The sequence below is a fragment of the Eschscholzia californica genome, unplaced genomic scaffold, assembly GCF_041429995.1.
Source record: "Eschscholzia californica isolate CP2 unplaced genomic scaffold, dmEscCali1.0.p SCAF_1, whole genome shotgun sequence".
NCBI classification, from domain to species: domain Eukaryota; kingdom Viridiplantae; phylum Streptophyta; class Magnoliopsida; order Ranunculales; family Papaveraceae; genus Eschscholzia; species Eschscholzia californica.
Window position 1 is genome coordinate 71,128,728 of NW_028238198.1, and position 19,585 is coordinate 71,148,312.

Here is a 19,585-nt window from a genome sequence, read left to right on the forward strand (position 1 = left end):
TTGTCACTCTAATATTTTTTGTTTCAAACTCTCTCTCTTTCTCTCTCTTACATTAATTATGAGAAACCCTAATGTTCACAAAGTTACAGGTTATTATGGAAACCATAACAAATATACAAAAACCCTCTACTGTTCTTCAAATAAACCCCACAAAAAAATCGAAGAAAACTGAAGAAAAAAATGAACTATAGATTTACATTTCCAAACCTCACTCACAAATCAACAACAAAAAAATCACGTAAGAATGGTAAATTACAATATTGATTGTTCTTCTTTATAAGAATTGAAGGGAAAAAGAAAAAAATCAAACCCTTTATTAATCGGTTCGCTGTAACAGGAAATGAAACTCGGAGTTTTGACGAAGAAGAGGTGGTGGTTCAACGATCACGTCTGAAGGACTCATTTCATTGAAGAATTTTGATAGGTCATCTAAAGAGAAAGGTATGCTGCAATTTTACCAACCAAATAACAAGCATTTTATTAGGGTTTTGTTGGTAATGTTTTAGGTAAATGTAAAAACAAGATTAGAAATTTAGTTACCTGGAATCAACGTCGAGTAAGAATGAATTGTTACTATTTGGCATATTGATTGTATCGTCAGTCATCAAAACCCTCATCTTTGCTATGACCTGAATACAAATTTGAATAAATGTTGACTTAAAGCCTGAAAATTGGTAGATATGAAATTCTTTATTGTAATGTTTAAGTGAAGGAAAACTTACGTCTTGAGACAACCCTTGTGTTGCATATTTGTCATCCCAAAACATTGTCCCAATTCGATAAATTTGCGGGATACTCAAGGCCTATAAAATAAAATGGGTGTATAATTTTAGTTGAGCTTACAATCCATATCCTAGAAAGACTTGGTAGGCGTTTGAGAATTCAAAAGGCGTAGATTTTGTTTGGTTAAGTTACCGGGCAAAGTTCACTTGTGATCTCATCCAAAGATTTGGTAGGTTTTTGATGTGAAACCTGAAAATATATGAAATAGAATATATGTTAGTTAAAAGCTTAACGGTAGAGCTGATATAGAAAATAGTCTGATGATTTGTGATCGAGGAAACTTACCAGAAAGGCAACAGCTTGCCGTATGTGTTGAAGTTCATCCCATGCTGATCCAGCAAACTGAAAGATGGTAGAATACAATAAAATTTGCTTCTTCATTACTTATCGAAATGGATTACTCAAATATACATTCCATGTTAGATTCTCTTACCTGTTCTGTTGCTTTGGAGCACCACTGTTCTAGTTCTTGCAAACCAGCTTTAACATACTCTCCATTGCTAAATGAGCAGCATTCACGACGAAGTAATAAACTGCAACCAAAATAAAAGAAACTTGCATTAGTAAACTTTTTGTTTGAACGTTGAAGTAAATATTGATGCCAATCCAGGTAGTAAAAAGCTACTAACCTATTCAGAAGCTGCACATTTATGAACGAGAACACCTGGGTGAAGGTTTTCCTTATGATTACAGCTGGGACCTACAAAAGTTGGGAGACGTTAATTTAACACATGAAAGCATCTTTCTATTCTCAAACTACTTAATTAAGACTTGAGAAATTTATGCTTATCGAAGCTTATTTACTTACATAATTCTCTTGCATTGTTTCCAGCGTGTTATTCATGCTCTTTACGATGCTCTGCCAGTGTATGATTGATGCTTGTTGTTTTGCAACTATGTTTGAGTGCATATTCTTAGATGCGCCTCTTATGGATCTTGCCCTGGTTGATCTTGGTGCCTGTTTATTGGATTTAGTTGATTCAGTTCTAGTCATGGAAGGCTGCAGCTATATGCAGTTTCTGTTTGGTTGACTACAGTCATGTGTTCACGCTATATGAAATCCTTACCTGTATGCAGAGGTTCAAGAATGGGCTAATTTCTTTCTTCAAACTATCACGGATCATTCCATATATTTTCTCCACGTAAGCAGTTAGGTGTTGCTTAAATAGTAAAGCGGGATACTTTGCTTCAACTCTTGATTTCTCTGTCTTCCCTACCATTCCACTGTACCCGCTTGATATTGGAGATGTCCGTAAACCCTGAAGAAAGAAAATTCACAGTTTAGTCTGCTATATTTCTTCCCATAAACTAATTTTAAATATCAATACTGAAATTATCTAGTAGAGCTTACTTGTGCCATCCTTCCGAACAAAGTTGTGGGGGAGGCTCGACTACGGTGTCTGTGTGCACTCATTGGTGAATTGCTTGCCTTGAGTGTATTTTGTAGAAGAAATAGAAGGGTGGAAGTTGTTGCTAGCCAATATGCTAACTCATTCACATTCTCCTGATCCTGTAAGGCAAAATAAAAGAAATTTAATATAAGTATAAAGTCCTAATGAGTTCTTAGTTCTGCAATTAGTAATTGATAAAGATAATGCAAGAAAATGATAGGTTCAGGATCAGGAGATAGACCCTACCTCAACGGAGTCCCTGATTGTGTGAATAATTCGATCAAATATGTTTGTCTTATCTGCTTCAAAGGATCTCCATTGAAGAAGAGCTCTATAGACAATGCATGCAGCAACTGGTTTGTTATTGTCAAACCGCTTATCTTCAACCAGGCATTTGATAAGTACATCGTGGTTTTCCTGGTTCGAATTATAGAAGAAAAGAAAAGTACCCAATATTGATCAGTAAGACTCGTTTTGGTCATTATGGTTTATCATTTGGAAATACCAAATATTTGAACTAGACAACTACATACTTGCTGCCTGTCTGTTAGAGACTTCTGTTTCGTTAATGGCGTTGATACATACTCCCTCTCCTGCAAGCAGATTTTACTCAGTCAGTATTCTTTTTCTCTTCCACACAAGTAAAGAATAAACCATAATATCATATAAAGCTGCAAAACAAGCTTAATATTGATCAACACCTTTTGTGGTGAAATTTAATCCTATATCTAGCACATACTTGTGGTGTATTCAAAGTCTTGACTTGTTCTTCGTTTTGATGTCCATTCTCAAGGCTCTGCGAAATAGCAAGTTGTCAGTAACTCTAAGAAAAGGTTAGTCCCAGCAGCTAGGAAAGGGGAGTTAGACCCAGTTACCTTAAGAACTGGTTCTTGGATAGGTTTGGGAGTAACAATTTCGGGTACAACAACTGGTGCTTGGATTGTTTCAGAAGCAACCAGCTCTCGTACAACAACTGGTGCTTGGATAGTTTCAGAAGCAACCCGCTCTTGTACAACAACTGGTGTTGGTATAGTTTCAGAAGTAACAATCTGTTGTACAATAACTGGTGCCTGGTTTCGGAGCAACTCATTCTCTGCCTCCAGCTTAGCAATTTTGCTCTCAAGCCTGGACATGAAAGTAAGATTTTTCAGAATGCTGCTACGCTTGTTTTGGAGGACTTTTAGACTAGCGTGAAGGAGAAGATAAGCTACATTCTAAATTACATAACCGTTAGTCGAAGTTCTCAAATGATACTCACGTTTTTACTTCTTCAGAGAGTTCATCATTTGTTGATGATGCAACAAGAGCTTGTTGACGTAGAACCTGGTTCTCAGATTCCAAGTTGGACACGTTCACATCCAGACTAGAGCATGTCAAAGACATAATAACAAGTCAAAACCTTATCCCTTACTGTTTAGCTTGCTCTAGTTAAAGTTTATTTGTGGTCTGATTTTCATTACCTTTCTATTGTTTCTTGAAGCTCAGATATCTTTGACTGCGATTCTTTTACCTCGATTTCCCTCGCTTCACTCTCTTTTTGGATAGCAGAATATTTTGTTTCGAATTCCTCAATCTTTTTCTTCAGTTCACTTAGTTCACCCTAAGAAATTCATTTTTTGTTTAGATGAGGCAGTTCTCAGTATTCAATGTTGAAAAGGGGGCACGTTCTTACCTCCAATTCCTCGTTGCGATTAGTTAACAACTCTACAGCGGTGTTATCTACAATTGGAACCTCTTTGATTACTGGAGGTGCTTCTTCGATGGCTATTCTTGCTGCTTCTTTCTCCTGGATGATTGCAGCATGTGCTTCTTCTAATCGTCCTTGCATTTCATTCATCACTGCTTGCAACTTCGCGATTTCGTGTCCTTTTGCTTCTTCAAGGTCAACCTGAAAACAATATTTTTTGCCTAATGAGCTCAGAAGGGCATCAGTCATTCGATTATGCCTTTAACTTCAAGGTCTAATATGTTATTGTTTGAGGTGTGTTTTCTAGTCAAGATTCATAACAAGTTCAATATGAGTGAAGAAAGTCTCACAATGCTTGTTTAAGATTTTATATGATCAAGGTTACCAGTACTCTTTGGCATGTCATATTTGATCTTTTTAAGCTAATAAAAATCGCCTTGGTTTAACAAGAAAAAAAGAAAAAGAAGAAGAATACCCTCATTTTCTTTTCAAGATCTAGTCGCCATGTTAACTCTTCAACCTTCTTCTCCAACTTGTCCTTAGCCTCCTTAAGTGCTCCTGTTTCTCTGGCAGCCTGTTGCAATCCACTTGTTATTGACTCTGGACCATTTTCTTTGAATGGGAACAGTAAACTCCTAATGAAGTAGAAAATCTATACATACAAAGTGCAAATAGACATTGAAAAGGAGGAAAAGCATACCATCTTGAGCTTTCGTAGCTCTTTTCTTCCTATCCGCCCTCTCCAGAGACACTGAAGTGTAAGTGTGGCCTTCTTTTGATGCTTATATGAGGAAAGAGCTTTGTAACTACGCCATCGAGTCTGTAAGGAACAATAATTGATAGGTTATATAGTTTTTTTTCCTGAAGGGAAATAGCTGAACTTAGTTTTCATGTGCTTTTTCTTCTAGTAGCCATATATGTAGTATTATCAAAATCACACCAGACAGATTTTTCTACCTGAATAATGATCGAAGCCTTAGTTCTTCTTCTGTGTCTATATTCATTACGAGCTGCCATGGCACGCAGTCCTGTTTGAATAACTATAGCTGATGCTCGCAGCTCTGTGTATGCTTTTCTGGCTCTATGGGCACGTGCATACTTCTGAATACAGATTGAAGCAGCTTCCCTTCTCATGTTCCCGTATAGTTTCCGTGCAAGCTGTGCTGCATAAGGAAGAGGTATCTGTCAATACCTCTCTATCTCTATACTTATTCATATTTTTCCTCGTGAAATATTAAGTTATTCAGTAAGAATAATACCTCTCCATAATTTCTGCAAATTGATTGTGGCTCTCCGGAGGGCAATATATTCTTTTCGGGTGAGATATGTTCGGATTTGTCTCTGGATGTGTCTTGCTGCATGGGCTAAGACTTCAGCTCTTCGAGCATCTAGTTCAGCCATTTGTCCGGCTCTAAGGAACACCTTCGTTTTCCCTATCTGAAATATGATATTGGTTGGAAGTTTAGTGCAACACTTTACAGAGATTTGATATAGTCAATAAAGACCCCCATTCTATCTTTCAAAAATGTACCTGATAACCCTTCAACCCCATTCTGTCACATATAGATGCACAAGCTGCTTTCTCATCAGATCTGCCTCATGATAAATAAGAGAAGGATTCAGAGGTAAAATTGCAAGTGGAGAATCTATTAACCTTCTACTGTGCCAATAAAAGAGAAGATTGATGTGGGTAATTCTTTCTGTAACTAATTTGCTTATGTTGGTTCCAATCTGTTTACAGTTGTCTAAGATATCTTAGGGCCGAAGTATGAAGTTTGGCAATTTTAACAGGTATCAGACTGTTAGCTGAACTGGTTGCTGCTCTATGATATACCTTAGGATCACAGTTTCAGTACTATACTAGTTAAAAAGTAACAAATAAAAACAAAAACCAGAAGCTTTCAGGTTTATGAAGTTATACCCGTCCAGAACATCTGGTGCGAGCATACCGAAACGATCAAGGAATTCATCAAATGTTCTCTTGGTCGGGTACCCAGCACAACTGATCCTAATAGCTTCTAGAACTCCCTGTTAAGTATCCACCAAACAAAATTTGTCAGTAGAAGCAACTTCACAAAAAAATCATATTCGTTTGGAAAGATGGTACTTACTCCACATCTCAACTGGTTTAAGACATTGAAGTTCTCGAAGATCCCAGGCTTTAGTACAGTATTGGGTTTCACACATCTGATGTAATGTGGCTCTGTGGTGCTCAGTGTTTCCATTAGAGCTTGAAGTTGTTGCTTTATATTCATTCAGAGTTTCAAAAAAAAAAAAAAAGATTATCTCAAAGTCAGAGAGGTAACATCGGTAAAATTTTACCCTATATGACTATATCTTTGTTTTAAATTCACATACCTTGAAACGTGTACCAATGGAGGAGAATTTGGATTGTTTTGAGCTATCCTCGGGCAATGGCGGAAAAAGATTTGCAACAAAAGGGCACTTTGAAGCATCCAATAGAGCTTGATGTTCAGCGACAACATAGTCCTTGTTCTTGTCTAGGAAATGATCTGCTTGATAGGTAACCTTTTCGTCGAAATTTTATTGCAGTGAGAGCCGATACATTTTTGAATAATTAACTTGAATAATCGAACATAAATCTTAGGTTTCTGCTTACATCACCCGCGTAATGGTTGACTGTGAAATCTGTCCTTGAAAGCTTCGGCTTGGTAAAACGCTTGTGGTTTTTATATGTTTGATACATTTTTTGTGCGAAAGTCTCGTGGGTTGATTTCGGAAACATACTGCAGTGAAGTGAAAATATCAGCATGGTTACGAAGTCAGGTTAGGTTTCCAACCTTTTATCCACTTCAATTGTAGTCTAGAATACGATATAATAACCTAGTTCAAAGAACATTAGTGCTTATGACTTAATAAGTTCAAAATATTCTTACCATGCTTCATCAAGAAGAGCAATTATGCCTCCTGGTTTCTGCATTCAAGTATATTATTAAAACCTTTCAATATTTCTTGCTCTGAGGATTGGTAGTCATGCTATGAAATTCAGTGCTGTTGATCTATGCAAATGAAATACCTTTTCGATAAGATCCAATACATCTTGATTGTCCACAAACTCAACATAACTCCAGTTGATCTCTTCTTTTGTATATTCCTCTTGCTCCATTTTAAATACATGCTGCATCATATTTCATGTTTTATCAGTTATTGCAAATCCTTATGCTTTATACATTTTTTTGGAATTGAAGTTTATGAATTTTCTTGAATTCTTACTTGGTTGAAATGTTGTTGCAGTTTCTCATTTGTTAGGTTGATACATAACTGCTCAAAACTACCGGATAATTCACATCATTAGATTTACGTATTTTTTGTGGCACAGCTTCTTTTGGAATTTAATTAGAGTCACCATTTTTACCTGTTGACCTTGAAGCTCTCAAACCCATAAATATCTAGCACTCCAATTAAGCTGGCAGCGTTAGGATCTTGACCAATAGAATTGTTGATTTTATCGACAATCCTGTTATAGTTTGTAAAAGTAACTTTCAAATTGCGCGTACTGTACATCATAATTTTGGGAACACTGGGGAGCCTAATTCTTCTTACCAGTCAAATAGTCTAGAGTACACTGTCTTTGCTAAGGCATCACGATTTGATGCTGCTGAAGCTGGATCAAGAAACTTTGTAATGTTACCATCTGGGGTTACTATAACACGTTTTGTGAGTGAGTCTTCAAGTGCTTTATCGTCACACCTGGATAAAAAAAATTAAATTAAGAAACAAATTGGATACTTGCAAATTCAAGATAATTGATTAAGGTTAGATCAGAAAAGTTAATAGATTCCAACATGAGTAGTTCTGCAACTGTTTGTAGATGGAAACTTGACTTCTGATCTTTCAGTTTAGATGAATCTACTTCTTCTCCTTTGACAAAGTTAATGTTCCCAAGATGAAGAATGGCTGCAACTACACGGAATATCGCATCCTAGACAAGGTAGAACATTTTATAAATTTCTGAATTACTAAAAACTGATTCCTGTTTCGAGTTTAGGTCTTGATATATTACCTGCTCATCTTGGCTGATACCAACAATATCCATAGCATTTCTCGTTTCAAGATACTCTCTGGCATCATCTACATTTGCTACTTCGTAACAGTTAGTTTGATTAAGATAATGGAAATTTCTCGGATTTTCCAGCTTGAACCTTTTGATATCCTGAAATAGATCATCAGAATCACTTGGTTAAATAACACGAAGTCAGCAAGAAACACTTGGATATGCTCATTAGGCTTACCTCAGGTGGTGCATTACAAAGCATGTAAAAGCAATGATAATTCCTCTCAGGATCATTCACTTGGCAAACTCGTGATCTTTCGAGAAGATATGTTCGAACAGCAGCCCCAGAGATCTTCCAACGCTTATCGAATTGGATTTCAACAAATTTACCAAAACGACTGGCAGAAACAATCATTTTATCAGGTAATGGGAAGTTTATTAGAAATGTGATTGAGTTTTTGATATACATACCTGGAGTTATTGTTCTTCACAGTTTTGGCGTTCCCAAATGCTTCCAACACAGGATTCGACTGGAAAAGAAAAAATGAAGTGCCGCCTCATTTATTATCTTTCTCGGTGATAAATTGTGCAGAAAAACAGATATGTCGAAGCAACTCTTCTTACCTCCAAAACTTGTTGTTCTACTGTTCTTCCTTCTGTACCAGATCTTCCTCCCATGAATGCCAAATATCTCATAAGCATTTTCGTTGTTTCTGTTTTACCTGCTCCACTCTCACCACTAACTAAGATAGATTGATTCCCGTGTTCGTTGATCATTGCCCTGAAGAGTTATTATGAAATTAATAAAGAGAACTATGACAATTCTTTTATGCTTAGTTTAGATGAATGATAATTAGCTTATACCTGTAACAAGCATCTGCCACAGCAAAAAGATGAGGACTTAGCTCCCCAAAGGTAGCTCCTTTATACTGTTGCATCATGTGGGTGTCGTATAAATGTGGTAGCCTTTGAAATGGATTCACTGCTATTAGAATGTTTCCTGTATAAGTCTGTCGATTCCGGAAATGCTCATTAGAAAATTTATAATTCTTCTGTTTTATACTGCAACTTAGGGAACAATTTGAGAATGGTAACTTACGTATATCTCATTTAGAGCAAACCTAGAAGCAAGGTTTTGAAGAACTCCTGGTTCATGGAGATAAGCTAACTTGGTCATGTCATCAACCCCAGCTGGTGGTGCTTCTGTGTCTTTTGGATAAATACTCGACAGATTCGCGGTAATCTGAAATTCGAAAAATAGTATACATTTTCAGTTTCTGCAAGATGATTACAACTATGGGTATTGTCTAATAGAAAGAACTTTCTTGATAGATCATCTCATATATTCTTTTTTCTCATATTGCTGTTTCGGTAAATTCCAGGTATGAAGAACGAAAGAACGTTCTTGAACAATCAAAAATTTTTATGATCGATGATTATCAATTGGGCATATCGATCTATGAATGGCTAGTATATCAGGTAAGCACCAGAATCCTAAAACTCTGTCATATTTATATGCAATCTTATAAGTACATTTCAGATGCTCTTTGATTCTCCTTAAGCTAGATGATAACCCTTCACATACAGATCAGTTATATATATATATTATGTTAGGACTAGACATATATGATTCTGAAACATGAATGAATTTCATGAAAGACCTAAATTGATTCATCATACTTATCGTTATAGGTATGGGTATGTTGAATTATCTATAACAAGTAAAGGAATCATACCTTTTTTCCATTGGTGGTGATTATGGTGGCATCTTTCCCTTTGATTTCTATTACTTCTCCGTCGATCCATGCTAGTACTGGATCTTCAGCCCAGACGTGTGAGCCGACTATGATATTGACTGGAGTTCCCTGAATCAACAAACAGAATTGATCATTTTAGTCAATAGAAATGAAACTCTAGAGTTGATAATTCATACAAAAAAATTTAGTTAAACTTTTAGTAGTATAGATTAGATTGATCAGAAGTCAATAAATATGATCTAGACTTTATAAACCAAAACCCAAGACAAGATCAGACTTACCATGATTATAAATCTATAATATTATTATGATCATGGAACTTTGAGTTGAGGCAGGACAGCAAGAGATGAATGAACTCTGAGAATGTTTAGAAACAGGAGAAGATGAAAAAGGGAGAGAAAGAAGAGAAGGAAGAAGAAGAAGTAAAAAAAGAGAGGGTTATTATGAAATTGGAATAGTTTATAAGGGGAATTTATGTTGTGATGGAATTTTCAGAGAATGAAAGAGAAGAAAAAAAGTGTTATGTCAATGAGAAGAGTTGAAAAAGCAAAGAAAATGGAGGTGGTAGTGATGGTGGTGGTGGTAAAATAAAAATTAAAAAAAAAAAAAAAAGCAAAAGACAGAGTAGCCACCACCTCCCTCCTTCCCCACATCCCCGCCAACTTTTTTTGATCATTCCACATAGGATGCTGACTTGGCACCTAAATTACCACTCTGTCGGCGAGAATCCAATTCATATACTATTTTTTTTCTTTTTATTTTATTTTATTAGTAATATTTTTGAATTAATCGTAGTCGTTGGATCGGTTGGTCTAGATAGATGATTTTTATTGGTGGAAGAATTAAACTAAAAGCAGCAGAGATTAGTTGGGGGAATTAACATTTTGGACAGGACAGCCTACTCTTAACTTTACAGTTATATTAAAGGTATTATTTAATTTAATCAACACTTTTATTTTTATTTATTTATTGAATAGTACAAATTAATAAAGTATGATATGTTTGCTTAATTTGACTAATTTATTCATGTAATTTACTACAATACCCATATTGTCTTTAAGGTTTGAATTTTTTTTATTTTTTTAATATTTTAGATTTTGTGTTGGTTTTGGAGATTATTTACTTTGATTTTATCATAGAATAAAAGATTACACTAAATACATTATAAATTTATATTCTATTTGAACTTTGTTGACAATTAAAAATAAAATATAATTTAAAATGATATGCGTTTATATATTAGTTTAATGAATTGCCCTAAAACATTCGCTATTGAATTGTCTCGAAGCGAATGTAGTAGATAAGTGTAAGGGAAGTATTCAAATACTGAAGTCACAATGCTTCTTGTTAACTAAATGACATTTTCTATTTTGAAATTAGTTAGGGTTTAGCAAGAACAAATTAATATTAGAAGGTAAATTTTGACAAAGAAGAACAAGTCCCAAATAAGACTATGTTTGATTTATGAAATTTTTGGTCGCACAAAGTTTCGTGTGTGCCATCACTCTAGGGTTTATCGTGGGTCCCATAGTATGCTACTTTTTGTGATGTGCTTTTTGAGTTGAATCTTTTTTGGGCGGTGGAGTGGCCGAGCTGGGAAACAAAATTGGATCTCTTTTTAGCCGCTGGATCCAGATGGCTACAATCCAATGGTTTCGAGAGGATGAAAGCTTGGCATTGGTGGGTCCCTCTGGTACTCTTTCTATACAATGCTTTCCGACAAAGCTATTGTCAAAAATGATTTTAATTTAGTAATTTAATCTTTTTATATTAAGGCAAAATTAATTAAGGTTATTTCTCAAATAGCTCCCAACTTTGTGACCAGCTTCCTATCTAGCTCCCTACTTTATCAAAAATATCCAGATAACCATTTTTTTTAGCTACAGTTATAACTTCGTTAACCAGTCACCATTTCTCTCTCCTATATTTGATAACCTCTCTCTGCCACCTCATCGTCTTCATTGGCAAGGTTGCCAAACGACTAATTTTCCAGCTGACGACCTTCAAACATAAAACATATATATGTATATATTTCTCTCTCCTCTTTCCCTCTCTAAATATTTTTTTCACTCCTCTCACCCTCTCTAAAAACTCCAGCGAAGGGGTATCTCCCTTCGCAAGAGTTTTTAGAGAGAGAGAGAGGAGTGAAAAAAGAAAAAATTTAGAGAGAGAGAGGAGAGAGATTTTTTTTATGTTTGAAGGTTGCCGCCCGAAAAATTAGACGGCCGGCGACCTTGCCGGTGAAGACGATGAGGCGGCGAGAAGATGAGGTGGCAGAGAGAGGTTATGAGATGGAGGAGAGAGAAATGGTGACTGGTTAACGGAGTAATAACAGTAACTCAAAAAGGCGGCCATCTGAATATTTTTGATAAAGTAGGGGGTTATGCAGGAAGTTGGTCACAAAGTTGGGGGCTATTTGGTTTAGTACTCCAGATGTGACCAACTTCTATTTAATCCCTATATTTGACTAACTGTCATTTTGACATCCTTTGCGCGAATAATGTTAGGGAACCAGAAAAACCAGACAAACCAGACAAACTCTGGACATACTTCCTATGTGGCTTTCAGTGATTCGTTGTCTAGTAAATTTGAATCATCAAAAACACGAATCACAGTTAACCACATAGGATGTACGTCCAGAGTCTGTCTAGTTTTTTTGTTCCCCTATCATTACTCAGAAAAATATTACTTCTAACATTTCATTTCTTTTACATTTTTATCCTTTGCGTTCTTTTCTTCTCTCATGAATCTTCATCTTCCTCCCCAATTTTCTTTCTCTCACTCCCCCTCACTCCTTCCTCTAGCTTCACCATCTATATCTGGCAGAGAGAGAAGAAGGCCACGTTAAATAGAGAAAAGGTGAGGGGAAATACATAAAGAAGATTGACGAGATTACGAGAATAAGAAATAAGATTGAGAGAAGAAAAAAAAAAGGACAAAGTGTAGAATATTATAGTATTAGGTCCATATTTGTAATTAAAGAACCGAAAAACGGACGAAGTGTTCAGTCATATTGAAAGTAAAAAAGATCACCCCACGCTCTGATTATCAATAAATTGATTTCGTTATTGATAATATATTCAGTCTTACTATAAAAGGGTTGGTGGTGACTATGAGTTTTTAGATTCTAATCTGATGGTTCTAAGGTTCTTTGCATTTATTTTTGTTGAACTGAGGGTTTGACTTTGACAAATTTTGTCAAGAAGGAGCATTATAAAAGAATCTTATTAGATTAGATCATTTAGCATGTAAAAAACATGAATCATATTATACTATTATAGTATTAGGTTCATATTTGTAATTAAGGAACAGATATATTATGAGTTCATAGCTAATTATTTAAATGACTTAGTCGCATATCTGAAACTTGTCATTGTTCACATTTTGTCAAACATATTACTTCGGGATTATAATACGATGAAACACCATTTTTAACAAAAAAGTTTTGTTAGTTCCACTGAAGGGCCGAGGGCAAGCAGAAGAAGCACATTGTAAGAAACAAAAATTTACTGCTCCTCTTAAATTTTGGACAAAATGTTGGAGAAAAGTTGGCCTCGATAAAAGGATAGGTATTTTTGTTTTGCGCAGTCTTCTGAATTGAAACAAGATTTTCTATAACCTAAAAACTACTCCTATTGTTATGTGATATTGACTTGTATTAAGATTATATAAAACATTCAACATTTTCTTCTATGCAAAGTCAAAAAATATAGAAATACAAATACTCAATAACAGTTCAATACAAAATGGATTATTTCTAAAAATTTCAAGAGCCAAAATGATTTTATAAATATTTTTTTAGGGGTAATTCTTTTTGGTTTCCTATTTGTTGACCAATTTTCTTTTTATCCTCATATTTTTTGTAAATTCAATTTTAGCTCTCTATACTTGATGATTTATTTACGAAGGTTCTAAACTATCTTTAATTTCAAAACTACTCTTATTATTATAACTTCTAATTTTCCTTTCTTTTTTGAATTGTCAACGTGCCTCGAACCCTTGACTTCTAAAGAGGAAGATTAAACCTCTTACCGGTCCAACCAAGAGTTGTTGGCAACTTACGATTTTCTTTATTAGTTGGTTGGTTGTTGTTAATTACATTTTATTTACTAGTGTTGGAGAAGAAACCATTACTAACAACCGAAAATATAGAAAGTGACAATCTAAATATCATTTCATTTCTAGAAGATCAAACGTTCACCACTCAATGGCAATCCAGGAAACATCTGTTCGAAATTTTACAACTGAAGGACAGATTTACTGAGTCGAAATTCTCCTACATTCTTAGAGATTACAACTTGATAGCGGACGCATTGCCTAAATGGGGGAGGAAGAATCGCCAGAGGAAGATTTGGGACGACTTGCCTTCTTTTATTTCCAGTTCTGTTTAGTTTCCTTGTATTATCTTAACAAAAAAAACAACCGAAAATATTAGTCTTAAATTATCTTCCAATGATGTCTATATAAATCACAACACAATTATTTTTGTCTACCAAGGCTTAATTGCTTTACAACATCAGACTATTTCCATCTTGTTTTGCTCGGGGAGATTTTATGGGTCAATATTGACAGCTACAAGTTTAGTGGGCATGGCCGAAACTTTTAAGGGGTGAAAGGGTATTTCCAACTTTTTAGGGATCTTTAGGCCCATATTAATGGAGGTGAAACGGTACGCCCCAATTGCTGACATCTTATTGGGCACATCTCTTATATTTTCTTCGAGTGGGACCCGCAGGCTTATTTAATACTTTCATTCTCTTTTACTTTCTCTTCTCCAATTATCTAGTAGTATCATCTTTGATTTTTAACCAATAGCTTAAAGTTCTCACAATCATCAAACACAACACGCCCATGCCAAACAAATATCATGATCATGGTCCATTACTCACATTGTTTTAGGCCCTATAGACATGTAAATGACAAAGTCCAAAATGAGCCCATTCATTAGAGGAGTGGGGCAATTCCTCGAATTAGCGCGGACCAAGAGAATTGGTCGCCGAGTGACGGAGATAATGAAAGAGATTTCTCTATTTCTATTTTACAAATGAAAGAGAGAGAGAGAGAGGGGGAGATTTCAGCGGTGATGGTATCTATGCGCGACAAGTATCCCTACCAGAGAACTTAGACGGACATGATCTAGTGAGAGAAAGTGTTTTATATTTTTCTCGCGGAGAAATTAGACAATAAAGTTTGGACTAGTTGGAGAGGTGAGAGGACTTACGTCCACTTCACGTGTGAGTCACAAAATTCATTTTAAAGGGTTGGATGGATACATGGGAAATGAATGAATGATTACAAACCTAAGATCTAAACAAAGCATACCACATGATGAGCTTAGCTGTTTCAATAAGTAAGAAGAGAATATCATTATTCTCTCATTATTCAATCCTTTCTTTCTCTCCCTATAAATTTTATATTCTTAATCCAACTGCATTTATATCCTACAGCTGAAATATAAAATCCCAAACAAGCATTTGGTAGGTATATATATATATGACCATTTTAATGGTGAGAATTATAATTGAAACCTAATCACAACCATGTCAAACGCAACCTGTTAATTCTTTATCGATGATTTCTGATCTTGAGTAGTTAAATATATGTTTACCCGAGATAAATTCGACGTTATAAACAATTCATTATCTAAGGGGTGAACAACGAATAAGTGGAAACAAGATGATCTCCTTCAATTGTGTAGCTGCCAATGAGATTACAATGACAAAAGAGACAGGGAAAGTAAGTAAGACTATTGAATAACACAAACACAGCCTCAAACACCTTCCTCTTCTTCGTCCGAATCTCCCGATTCGCTGAAAAAATGTAATAAGTTACAAAAGTAAGTTAGTTGCAGATAATTTTGTTTAATAGAAAAGATGAGTGAGAAATATTATGGGTGTTTTAGTGTTTACAGTCTAGTAATGAGGTAATGGTATCATAGATACTCGAATACACAAACTTTAGTAATATCTTAGCTTTGCGACCATGATAAGGAACAACCCTTATTCTAAAAGTTTGAAAACTATAATTATCTAAATTTTGAGACGATAGTGAATGAGTTCTCTACTTCTCTCCAATTCAACCTCAGGACATGAGTAAAATCTTGTACAAGGTAATTTTTCAAGAGCGAATACCCGGATTCTAGGGAGTGCTGCCATCTCTTTTTCTTACTGGTGGGAGTTGTCAAAGGAGTCAGTGTACTGCTCGGGTATTTTGAACACAGGAAGAAGATGAATTCCTTCAAGAAAGAGTCACAAAAGCGTCAATCTGCTATATATTTCTTGCAGATTCCTTCAGTATCCCTCAGTCAAACAATCAATTTTCTGTATACCTATACATTTTGTTAGATTTGTAACATTTCTGTATTGCCAATTTTCTAGAAATAAGGACGCAAAATCTGTTATAACGAAGGAAAATAATAATGGAAGTAAACACAAACAGAAGAGATTTACATGGTTCGGTTGATGAGATCTACTCTACGGCAAACAATGGTGTGATGATTTTCATTATGAATCATGAACAAGGTACCAGAGCTTTCTCCACCTACAACTCAGCCCCCTCTAACTCTCTCCCAAAAACCCAAAACTAGGATACACGCCTTTACATTGATAACAAGCCTTTATAAGACTAGGCAAACATAAGTAAACGGGTCGAGCCAGGGCACAAATTTAAACGCTTTCTCAGGTCACAAACTGAGTTAGACATCGACCCATATTCAAAGCACTTCCAACAAAATCAATTTCACCAAGATAGGATAACGCCCGAGTACGTGATTACAACCATCAATATGCAGTATACTACCTTGTCCATATATACAAACCCATTTTCACCCCAGCTCGGCTGGGAGAAGAGCCCATATCAGTTACACCTAAGGCATGCTTATTTGGAATGCTAATCTGGGTTGGGGCCTTGGGGAAGTTTAGACTCTTTCATAGAAAGAATAGATATTATATATGTTTATGCTAAAAGATATAATCCCCACAAAACTCAAATCGCGAGCATTTATATCATGTTAATGATTACAGAAGTACCCAAAAATTGAGCCGGACTACTCGAATTCTCTTTGTATGGTTTCAAATTTCCAGCAAATTGGATAATATGCTATAAACTAGTTTTGAGTGATACCTACCAAAATGACAAACTACATTAGCTGGACCTAAGGTTATATTAAGATCAGTTTAACTCAGAAAAATTCAACTATCCTGAATATGATATGTAAGCTCATCAACTATTAACTGTAAATTGTTTTTAAACCATACCCACATAGTGAAAACTGAAAATTTAACCTAAAAGCATCAATTTCATTCACAATCAACATATAATCTTAAAGATTCAATCTACCAAATACTAATCAAATAAAAAGTAAAAAACTTAACTAACCTGGGTTCAAACTCCTTGATCTCAGCTAGTTCTATCCATACAAAATCACTGAACTCTACCCTCATCGGACTTCTCTTCCTGCATCAATGAACTTTGACCATTTGAACAGGTATCAGACTGTCAGCTCAACTGGTTGCTGTTCTATGGTATGTGAATAAAACACCAATTTGGCATCACTTAGGAAGATTAATTTAGGAGAATATAAGAAGGGGAAGTTCTCTTCATCAAAAAAAAAAAAGAAGGGGAAGTTTTATAGGGGCTCCCGTTCTTGTTAAAAGGGCCACTCTTGTGAATTCGGTACGAGTCCACCGCATTCACAATTCGGTACGAACCTACCGAATTTACAAAACTAGACTACTAGAGTGAATTTTTGTGGACTTGTACCAAATGGTCTCTTGTGAATTCAGTGAGCTCGTACAGAATGTTATCCTTATAATGCTGTGGATTCGTATTGAATTCACAAGAACGGGCATTTTTAACAAGAATGTGGGGTCCCTATAAAACTTCCCTACAAGAAGAATGACTGATCCCAAAAAAAAACACATATCAAAATGATAAGATATCTGGTAAATGGCACGTTTGCAGAATTGGCGCAGATCTGTTGCAGGTTAGACACGCTCCATAATATGCCCATACACGACATAGCATGGTTGATGTAGTGTCAACCCACCATTTAACCGAGTGGTATCAAGGTCGATATCTTCCGATGGCCACCAATACAGACATGGAGCTTTCTCCTTCCCTCTCATGTTACACTAAATAACAACACCAAGGATATCTCACTTGGTAAGTTGTTGGTTAAGCCTCTTGCTGGTCAGATGATCGAGTCCCTCTGTCCACAGATTACAGATGTCTTTTTTTTTTTTTTACTTCATTCATTTCAAATTCTTTTCTTGTCAATAGTTTTCTCTAGTAATAAGCAAGAACTGATAGCTTATTATTTCTTAGCTTATTATATAATTAATGTGCAAATATTTATAATGTAAAAGCTCCAAAAAAACTAATCCATGATTTACCTACATTCTATATAAATAAAAACTATTTGTTCATAACTTTGAATATATTTAATTAGATACAAAGATAATTAATTAGTTTATAACGTAAAACAATAATTATAAAGCAATAATCCAAGTATCTAGCAAAGGCTAAATAGTCCATTTTGAATGCTCTTACGTGTTTTAAAAGTCATTAGTTTTACATTAGATGAAATTTCAGCCCCGTCCTATACAAATTCCTAGCTACGCCTCTAGTTGGTTATTTGATAAACAACAATTAAAAAAAAAGTAAAACTGAAGGTAACGAACATATGCGAAAGGTATGAAACGTCAGCATGTTCAAAATTAAGTAAGGGAAATGATAGAGTGCCCAGCAATTTTGCCCATTAAATTGCCCAACTTTCCTTATTTAGAAATAAAAGCGGTCCCCACCGTAGTCAAACTTTGAAAAACCCTTGTCTTTTAGTGATTCCACATCAGCTGGGCAATTTAATGGGCTAAAAACTGGGCACTCTAGCATCTCCCATTAAGTAATCAAGTGTTGTTGGTTTATGTTACAAGGAAATAATGAATGTAGTGTAGATGACTTTTAATAAAGCCCTTTAGGGTGACCTACTAATTTTCGTTCATGATAGTGTATGTGCTCATCCATTCTCATCTTGTATTTCAATATCATGCATCTATGATGTAAATGTTATGTAATGACTCTAAATTTCTTTGTCAAAAAAATGTTATTGCCATTGAAGGAACATGTTATTTGGGCTGAAAAAAGAGTGACTCGAATGGCTCCACAAAGCCGAATTAATAATGTAGTGAGACATAGGAGAATTACTGAAACCCCCCACTTTTGATAATGCGTTTACTAAAACCCCCTACTTTCGTTAGATTTAACGGAAAATCTGGGTTAATGCTTGTCTATTTACTTCACTGCCCCTTAATGCTTGTGTATTTACTTAACTGAAACCCCCACTTTTATTAGTAACTACAGAAACCCCTCACTTTTATTAGTAATTACTGAAACCCCCTACTTTCGTTAGATTTAACGGAAAATCTGGGTTAGTGCTTGTCTATTTACTTCACTGCCCCTTAATGCTTGTGTATTTACTTAACTGAAACCCCTCACTTTTATTAGTAATTACAGAAACCCCCCACTTTTATTAGTAATTACTGAAATCCCCCACTTTCTTTAGAGAGAGATAATTTCGAAGTGTCTCTCTCTTTAAAGATTGCTGAATCCAGGTAATACATCTCTCTCACTCTCTCTCTCTCTCGTACTGATCGAACTACCCTTTAATCAAAGGGTTCTTCGAATTGTGGGTGAAAGGCTTAGTTTCGGGCTAGTTCAGAACTCTCTTAGAAGAAAATGGGCTCCTAAAGGAGACATGAAAATCACGGTACATGGGGAGTCGGCGTTTATCATAAAGTTTACTTCTATGGAAGATCGGAAAAAAGCGTTAGATGTTGAACCAGTTTTCATTGCAGGACGATATTTTGTGGTTCGACCATGGCGGTTATCAATTGAGAATGAATTAAAAGAAATGAAGACCCTACCAGTTTGGGTTAACTTGAGAAATATTCCC

General features: G+C 35.4%; 1 protein-coding gene and 2 long non-coding RNA genes across 3 annotated transcripts; 1 reads left to right on the forward strand and 2 right to left on the reverse strand.

Moving 5' to 3' along the window:
* Window positions 1-72: 72 nt before the first annotated feature.
* LOC147568806 (myosin-12-like) lies at window positions 73-10,284 on the reverse strand. Its single transcript, XM_086667484.1, has 40 exons — window positions 9,915-10,284; window positions 9,613-9,741; window positions 8,976-9,119; window positions 8,741-8,886; window positions 8,501-8,657; window positions 8,348-8,406; window positions 8,115-8,274; window positions 7,886-8,035; window positions 7,668-7,804; window positions 7,426-7,572; window positions 7,238-7,339; window positions 7,096-7,153; window positions 6,899-7,000; window positions 6,759-6,796; window positions 6,482-6,608; window positions 6,220-6,390; window positions 5,973-6,104; window positions 5,783-5,889; window positions 5,393-5,453; window positions 5,121-5,298; window positions 4,819-5,024; window positions 4,562-4,681; window positions 4,337-4,435; window positions 3,847-4,062; window positions 3,635-3,774; window positions 3,433-3,537; window positions 3,050-3,299; window positions 2,914-2,970; window positions 2,708-2,767; window positions 2,421-2,591; window positions 2,135-2,293; window positions 1,851-2,042; window positions 1,592-1,741; window positions 1,413-1,483; window positions 1,217-1,316; window positions 1,069-1,125; window positions 916-972; window positions 723-803; window positions 541-629; window positions 73-446 (listed from the first exon to the last, which is right to left on the reverse strand). Exons 1-40 carry the CDS (start codon window positions 9,915-9,917, stop codon window positions 317-319), a joined length of 4,818 nt encoding a protein of 1,605 aa, XP_086523610.1. The 5' UTR covers window positions 9,918-10,284; the 3' UTR covers window positions 73-316.
* Window positions 8,982-10,650, forward strand: LOC147568807 (uncharacterized). The gene is made up of 3 exons (XR_015237236.1): window positions 8,982-9,114; window positions 9,259-9,355; window positions 10,429-10,650. It is a non-coding gene; the product is annotated as an uncharacterized LOC147568807 (long non-coding RNA).
* A 4,572-nt stretch (window positions 10,651-15,222) lies between these two features.
* On the reverse strand, window positions 15,223-17,233 carry LOC147568808 (uncharacterized). The gene is made up of 3 exons (XR_015238452.1): window positions 17,011-17,233; window positions 15,765-15,961; window positions 15,223-15,443 (listed from the first exon to the last, which is right to left on the reverse strand). It is a non-coding gene; the product is annotated as an uncharacterized LOC147568808 (long non-coding RNA).
* Between the last annotated feature and the right edge of the window lie 2,352 nt (window positions 17,234-19,585).